Source organism: Saccopteryx bilineata, chromosome 2 (assembly GCF_036850765.1).
Source record: "Saccopteryx bilineata isolate mSacBil1 chromosome 2, mSacBil1_pri_phased_curated, whole genome shotgun sequence".
Taxonomy (NCBI): Eukaryota; Metazoa; Chordata; class Mammalia; order Chiroptera; family Emballonuridae; genus Saccopteryx; species Saccopteryx bilineata.
This window is the reverse complement of record NC_089491.1, coordinates 227004560-227013050: the sequence shown is the minus strand read 5'-3', so window position 1 is coordinate 227013050 and position 8491 is coordinate 227004560. Positions and strand designations below refer to the sequence as shown.

The window sequence follows — 8491 nt, the reverse complement described above, 5'->3', positions numbered from 1 at the left end:
CCGCCCACCATGAAAGCTGGAACGCCCACTAGGGGGCAGTAGGGACCAGGTTGACTACCACTGCTAAACAAGCCACCTGGACAGGGCTCTTTCCTTTACTTTCAAGCAGAAAGCTGCTTTTACCCTAAGGACTTCTCAAACAGAGGATGCAGGGGGCTCCATGGTGAGGCCCAGAATCTTCCCCAGCTGGTTCAATTGCTTTTGTGCTACCCCTCCCTCCGAGAAGGTCATGGGAGGACAGGGCGGGAGTCAGGTCCTGTCTGGGGTCTAGGACTCCCAAGGGTCCTAAAACTGAGTTCACCATTCCCACCACTCTTCACCTTCTTGGGGCCGGCCCTCTGCTGCCTGCAATTCGTGTTTAGCAATGTCACAGGTGAGCTCCTACCCAAGGTGGGCACCAGCTTCCCCAGACACCTGTTGAAGCCAGTAGACCAAAACTCTGCTGTTTTCCTGGCTGTTAAATCCTGCCTTCTTGCTATGTATTATGCTGAATGGGAAGTGTATGCAAATGCTTTATTTTGGAAAAATGCCTGGGATGACTGAAAAAAGCCCCAGACCTTCCTGGAGATGGAGGCAGCAGCTGACGCTCCCTGCAGAGCTGGTAGGTAGGCTGCCTGGTGGGATGAAGGCTGCAGCTGGTCAAATATCGATAGTTTACCCAGCGAGGCTGGCTGGCTGGCGAACTTTTGAACTGGAAGCCTCTCTGGAGTTAGGAATGAAAGTGCGTTCGGTGCTGGACTTTCCTGAGGCAAAGCTGTGGAGCAAGATGTGTGAGGAGGACCAGGGGCTGGCCTGCCCAGGTTTATGTGGTGCCTCCACTGGCTTTTCCCTGGGCAGGGAGTGGGCTGTTTGCTAATGCCTTTCCCCCGCCTCAAACACCTGCAAAAGGCAGTTGGTAATATTTTAATTAATTATTTACTAGGCCCTGGCCGGTGGCTCAGTGGATGAAGTGTTCCAGCACGCCAGAGGCCGTGGGCTTGACTCATGGTGGTCAGGGCATGTAAGAGAAGCAATCAATGAGTGCACAACTAAATGGAACAACTAAGTGAAACAACAAGTTGATGCTTTTCTCTCTCTTTTCCCCCTCCCTTCCTCTCTCTTACTCTCTATCAAATCAATGGAAAAAACAATAATTTACTAGGGTAAAATCTCTGTGTTTTCCTTTGAATAGATGTCCAGTAATTGGCTTTCTGCTTTTGACTCAAGAAATGGCTCCATGCCTGAACTGTGGTGGCACAGTGGATAAAAGCGTCGACCTGGAATGCTGAGGTCGCCGATTTGAAGCCCTGGGCTTGCCTGGTCAAGGCACATATGGGAGTTGAAGCTTCCTGCTCCTCTCCCCCCTTCTCTCTCTCTCTCTCTCCTCTCTCTAAAATGAATAAATAAAAATCTAAAAAAATAAAATAAAACAAAAAGAAATGGCTCCAAATATATAGAAACTCAGATTTCAAACTCTGTTTCTGTCTCTCTCACACAGACACATACACCATCTCCTCTTAGGTAAGAAAAAGATGAGAATACCATATGAGATGTGGGACAGCTTTTTTTAAGCCTAGAAATCTTTTTTTTCTTTCTAGATTTTCATTTTAGAGAGAAAAGAGAGAGAGAGAGAGGGAGAGAGGGAGAGAGAAAGAGAGAAGTGGGCAGAGGAGCAGGAAGCATCAAGTTTCCATATGTGCCTTGACCAGGCAAGCCAGGGGTTTGAAACCAGCAACCTTAGCATTCGGGTGTGGCCACTGCACCACCACAGGTCAGATCAGGCTAACCTTAGAAGTCTTAATTGAAGCTGTTTATTCACTTGTCATTCCCCTAGGGACTTCCTCTGCTTGCTCCTCCCTCTCTCTACAGTGACCATTAAGCTATAAAAGCATTGCTAATTCTAATCACATTTGTCTAAATTCGGTGTTTCCTGCTATAGAGTGCAATGGGTTTGCCCTTGCTCTTGGCCTGGGTGTAGGAAGTCCCCTCCCAGGCCCTAGATCTCCTTTCTCCCTCCCTCCTGTCTGTGGACCATGCAATGACAGCCTGCGGGACCTGGCCTGGAACCCAGGACTGGGGTATCTGATGCCTGGTGGTCCTCCCGACCACCTGGAGAAGCTGTCTTTGGGGAACTTGTGATTCATCCCCTACAGGGCATCCAGATGGCTCTTCCTGCACATGTGCAAATAACAAACCTTCCAGGTTTCTCATCGTTTTCATTGATAGGGCAGGTAGGGGAAGGGGCACTCTGAGAATTAATGATGGACCCAGGTTTCTTCTGTCTTCAGGCATGGTGCTCAGCTCCACCCTGCTGTTCTGCTGCCCCCTGAACCCCAACATACATACATAGAACCCTCTGGGCTCCCCAGGTAGCCCTTAGAGTTTAGCAAACTATTACTTACAGGTAGAATGAAATTTGCATTTTCAGTTGCATGAACACTTTCTCAAGTAAAGGTGTTTTTAGGTTTTATTTTTAAAAATATTTATTGATTTTTAGAGAGAGAGGAAGGTGGAGAGGGAGAGGGAGAGGGAGAGGGAGAGGGAGAGGGAGAGGGAGAGGGAGAGGGAGAGGGAGAGGGAGAGGGAGAGGGAGAGGGAGAGGGAGAGAGAGAAGACCATCAATCTCTTCCTATATGTGCCTTGACCAGGAATCAACCATCAACCTCTGTACCTCCAAACGTTGCTCCAACTAACTGGGCTATCCGGCCAGGGCATCAAGTGAAGGTGCTTTTAAAATGAACTTTATTGGGGTAATACTGGTTAATGACATTGTATAAATTTCAGGTGTACAACCTTATAATATGACATCTGCATACTCCACTGAAGTGAGGGGGTTTTAAGTGTATCTTCAACTCACCTGAGCAAGTAGCTTTCCTTTTGGCAGGAGGGTATGTTAACCCTTGTGACTTTATTACTATTATGAATCACAAATATTTTCACCATCGAATCATAGTTGTAAATTTCTTCAACGATCATTTACGCTGATTACTGCTCTGACATAGCAGTATTTATGAGATCTCCTGCTGATATTGTCGTTGAGTGGATTAGTAAAGGAGCACAAACATTGCTATGTCATATGCTTTAATATTTTGATAACATATCTCAATATAGTTGGTTTTTTATTGAAATCTTACATATTGAATACTTATCTTTTTTCTTTATATGTAAAAGTGCTCATCTGAGGAAGCGTCTACAATCACAGACGGCTCTGGGGGTGCTGGGGACCTGGTGAGAAGACCCCGCTCTGTGACCTTGGGAGGATCCATCCCAGATCTGCCTAGTGCTTTTGCAGAAGAAAGAGGAACATACATGTTTTTCTTAATGGCTACTGATTCTGTACGGACTGGAAACAAGAATTTTCTGATCTAAATTTTCCGTTCTCCATGCGAGGCAGCTGACTCCTCCGTTAGTCGGTCCTCAGAAAGTTCCTTTACTTTTCTAAGCCCAGTATCCTCATCTGTGAAATGAAGACAATCACAGCCACCCCCCGCCCCCATCACTGTGAAGCTTGAAGGAACTGATTTAACACAGCTGACCATGTCCTTCTTCTTGGATTCCAGAACATCCCTCTTTTTCATTCTCCTCACTCACTGGACATTCCTCATCTGGCTGCTTCCCTGCAGCCAGTTGCCCCCCCACCCCAGCCTCTAAGTGTGAAACTCCATACACCAGCTCCAGTGGTCGGCCCCTTGCATTACTCGTCTATGTTCACTTCCAATGTGATCTATTGTAGTTCTGGCTTAAAAAACACTCCTGTACTGATGGGTGATCCCAGATCCATCTCTCCCTGAGCTCCAGTTCATACATCTGAATGCCCACTTGACATCTTCACTTGAGGAAGCTCAGACCAAACACGTAAAACAACCTACCTTCACAGATCAGACCCTTTATTTCCAGAATCTTCTTCATTTCAGAAAATGGTAACTCCACTCTTCTGCTTGATCCAGCCCCACATCTTGGCATCATCCTTTAAGCCTCTTCTTTTCACATCTACAACCAAGCCTTCAGTAAATCCTACCAACTCTGCCTTCAGACACATTCTGATCCCATTACCCCTCCACGATGGCCGCCTGGCCCAGACCCCCCTCTCTTGTCCATAGTGTCTCACCATGCTGTTTCCTCTGCTTGGCAGTGAGAACGCAGAGAGGCTTTGAGGATAGGAGACGTGGGATGACACTGTGGCCAAGCATGGGGCTTCAGGGCCAGGCATATTCGGTGCAAATCCTGGCTCCATTTTTAGGTTATTACTATCAAGTAATGGACTGTTGTTATGCAGATTGTAGTTTTCAAATTATTTCCATCCAGACCAAAAGCTACTGCCATGAAAGTAGGATTCTCTGGGAGATTTCAAAGGCCTTCCATTTCAAACGAATAAACCCATGAAAGCAATTAGGATGTGTTGTCTAAGAGACAGGGACATTCAGGTGCTTTCAGTATAGGAGAGGAGTGACTTCATCTCAGGAAGTGGTTTCCTAGAGACTGAGCCTGGGATAAAGGTTATTTCTCTCCAGAGTTTTACAGGGGGGAAGATTCTAGTGCCCACTCACACACAGGGCCAGGGAGGGGCTGGAGAGTGACATAGTAGGCAAGGGATGGCTGGGAGGTGGCCTGGTAGGAGCATCGGAAGGCCTTGGGCTATGGCAGCATTGGTACGTGGCAGTCTGTGGGTAACCACGATTTCTCCCAAAGACTAAATACTGGGCTTTGCCCCTCCCCAAGTCCATCGACTCTGAGACCTCCTAAATGCAGGTGGACAGAAAAAGAAAATATAGCTGGTTTTAGACCTCTCTGGATCAGAGCCAAATTTGATTTAAGAGACCTAAAAGAAATATAGCATTTTTTGTCCCATGAGGATCATGTAATTTATATCCATAATAATGGTTTCCTGGAAAACATCAGCATCTGACTCCTGTTTCCTTTTTATTTTAAAATTTGGGGCTGTGGGTTATACCTCCAAAAGAATGCCATACTTTTGTCAAAACAACCTGGGCTAAGATTACCTAATCCTGAAGACCTGAGTAGCAACAGGCATCTACTCAATGGCCCCAGGTGATCATGTGGCAAGAGAGGGGCCTGGAGGAACTGGGGTTCTTGTCTTGGGATTGAACTTGAGCAAAACAGTAGGAGGACACTGAGAATAACGTTCTTATACCCCCGTTCTGGAGGGAGGCAATCAAGGTCTTCTTCAGATCTACTTCCTGTTTGGCTGGCCAGCTGTAGGACAGAGCTGTCTGGGTGAAACTCCTTGTCCAAGGGATCAGACTTGGACGTCTGAGTCTGATATCATGTTTCACCCAATCCAACCAGAACCTGGGTAACAGTACCTCTGTGGAGTGATGGTTCTGTGAAGAACCAAATGCGGTCATAAATTATCCACTCACTTACTTGGAAATAGTCTGGACATAAAAGTAATTATTCTAGAAGTCATTGTTCTACTTCCGTTAACACATTTGCCCCCAGCTCACCTGTCTGGGTTTGAATCCTGGGCCTTTTACTCACTAGTTCTGTGACTCTGGGCCAATTACCTCCATGTGCTTCAAATGTGCTCCTTTGTAAAATGGGTTTAAGAATATTATTTATCTCATGGGTTCTCATGTATCTCATTGGACCAAATTAGTGAACAAAAAGTATGTCTGGTACACAGTAAGTGCTCAGTAAATTGTAATCATTATTATTAGTCTTTCACCTGAGTAAGAGAAAGGGACACATTTTAGTAGTGAACAAATTCAGGATTAGAGGAAAGCTAATTATTTTCCTTCATTTGTAATAGGTCTATTAACTAGCATAGTTTCATTAAACGTTCTAAATTGTGACCATCAAGGTAGGATTGACATAATAGTAACATTTAGTTTTTAGAAGATTTCATTTTCTTTTTTATTGATTCAGATTTAGTTTTTAACTTAAATAACAAGTTCAACTTGCTTGTTTTATCAAATAAATGATGATCTTTCTGATCTAAATTCCTAGCCTATCTTCTGTGTGGTCAGATAAAGGCTGGAATGCACGGCAACTCCTTCTCCCAAATAGAGGTGGCACCTGTTACAGCCTGGGGTCTAGGGGTCCGCAAGAAATAGAAACAAGTGTAAGACTCTTCCTTAAACCCCACTGTTGGAAACGGGGAGGCAGTCAGACAGACTCCCACATGCGCCCGACCGGGATCCACCCAGTATGCCCACCAGGGGGTGATGCTCCACCCATCTGGGGCATCGCTCTGTTGCAACCAGAGCCATTCTAGCGCCTGAGGCAGAAGCCATAGAGCCATCCTCAGCGCCTGGGCCAACTTTGCTCCACTGGAGCCTTGGCTGCGGGAGGGGAAGAGAGAGACAGAGAGGAAGGAGAGGGGGAGGGTTGGAGAAGCAGATGGGCGCTTCTCCTGTGTGCCCTGGCTGGGAATCGAACCTGGGACTCCTGCACGCCAGGCCAACGCTCTACCACTGAGCAAACCGGTCAGGGCCCTAAACCTTACTTCTTAATATGGTTGAGGGTGGAGGGATTTGGTGTTAACAGCTGCTCTGTGTGTGTATCTTCCACAGAGTTCTATTTCCTTCTACATTGAGAGCTCGAGGTTTGGGACAGAGGCTGGAGGAGGGTGCCATCAGGGAACATTGTGTGCAAGCATGATGTGTGTGTCCATTTACAGTTCTCTGACCACGTGGATTTGATCATAGCAAGAGAGCATCATCAGGGTTCTTAAAGCAGTCAGACCTCATCTGGCTCTCTCTGCAGTCTTTCTGCTAACAAACAGTAAATAGACTCTCCTACCTGCACTGATGGCTGCTGCCATCGTACTTCTGCCCCCAGAAATGAAGCCAATGATATCCTGCTGAGGCCCCTGGGAGTGAGCAGCGCTCCTAACTGGGCTCCCTGCTGATGCCTGGACAGCCAAGCTACCAGGCATGTTTTGCTTTGTCTTTTTTTCCTTCTGACTTGCTTCTTTACTAGGGGTGGGGTAGGGGCTACTGCTCACCAGTAGAAAATGACTTTGTCTTTACTTTGTGATTTATGACAATTATTTTAATCCCAATGCAGCCTTGTACTTCCTGCCCTTCCTCTGGTGCAAGCCAGCATCTTTTGGATGACTATCAGCCCCATCCTCCTCTGGCTTTCCTGCAATGCGTGGTCCTGGCCACTCCCTGAGTGATTCTAGGGCTCTGCCATGTGGAGCCCCAGCAGTGCGCTACGGTTACCAGCACCTTAGCAGACAGAGAACAGTCTAGAAACAGAAAACAAATACTATCCATTTCATAAACAACCACATCCAAAAAGTTTATTCCTGTATTGCAAACCCCATTGTCCAGAAGCACTCCCAAGGTGCTTTTAAGTCAGCTGTTTTTAAATCACCCACATAAATACATATAATAAATACAAAAACAGAAAGGATATTGTTAGCCTTTGGTATATTAAGTGTTTCTCCTTGTATTTTCCCCTCGTTTCCCATGTTCTAAGCCCATTTCTTCATGTTCACATTCTTTCTTTGGACACAAAAGCAGCCCAGAAGTAAACTTTGTGTGGGGGTCCTAAGACATGGTGCCTCTCACGGCTCAGGGAGGAACAGGCCCTCGGGACTCACACGTAGTCGCTTAGCCTGTACCCACTGTGTGTGGCTGAGGTGACCGAAGGGGCCCGGTTGTCCTTGTAGGCGGCAGGTGGCCGGTAGGAGGGCGCGGTAGCCGCGGTGGCAGTGGTGGCCCTAGGCGGGGCCGGGTAGGGCCTGGAAGGCGCCTCATCCACACAGGACAGGCAGAGCAGGGTGCCGCCGATGATTGACAGGGACGAGGAGATGAAGCCGAGGTACAGGGCCTGCCCGATCTCGAACTTCATGCCGCTGGGCAGCAGCGGGTTGTAGAAGTTCTGCACCACGTCGTTGGTGGTCCAGGAGACCGCCACCATGCAGAGTAGGCCGGCCAGGATAAAGAACACGCCGCCCAGCACGGCAAACGTGACCTTGGCCGGCGTGCCCTTGGCGCAGCGCGTGCACTTCATGCCGATCACGGCGCAGGCGCAGGCCGCGCCCGACAGCAGGCAGGAGATGACCATGAGCGCGCGGGCCGCCTGCAGGTCACGGGGCAGCGCCAGCAGGGAGCGGTAGATCTGGCACTGGTAGATGCCTGTGCTGTGCCACACGCACTCCATCCACAGTCCCTTTAGGTATGATACAGCTGTGAGGATGTTGGTGCCCACGTGCGCTGTCCTGCGCCAGTGCGGCAGGATGGTGGTGATCAGCGTGCCCACCAGGCCCAGGAAGCTGAGCAGGAAGCCCAGCAGCTGCACGGCCGTGCTGGCCATGGCCCCGCCGAGTGGCGGCTTCACTCAGGCGTCCGCAGGAGTCCTAAGGAGGCTGGGAAGGCGGCTGGGAGAGAGAGAGGAAATGGGTTAAATATTATCTCAGTGCGTATATTTCTGCCACCGAAACTGAGATTTCTATAGGCAGTTGGTATGACAATTAACATACTTTTAAAAATAGTTTCTGAGACTTCATTGGGTGAATGGATAAGCTACTCCCCTGTGATAA

At 48.1% G+C, this 8491-nt stretch overlaps 1 protein-coding gene across 1 annotated transcript; it reads right to left on the bottom strand.

Annotated features, from left to right (window-relative positions):
• Positions 1–7411: 7411 nt before the first annotated feature.
• On the bottom strand, positions 7412–8265 carry CLDN14 (claudin 14). Its single transcript, XM_066254963.1, has one exon. It carries the CDS (start codon positions 8263–8265, stop codon positions 7546–7548), a length of 720 nt encoding a protein of 239 aa, XP_066111060.1. The 3' UTR covers positions 7412–7545.
• Between the last annotated feature and the right edge of the window lie 226 nt (positions 8266–8491).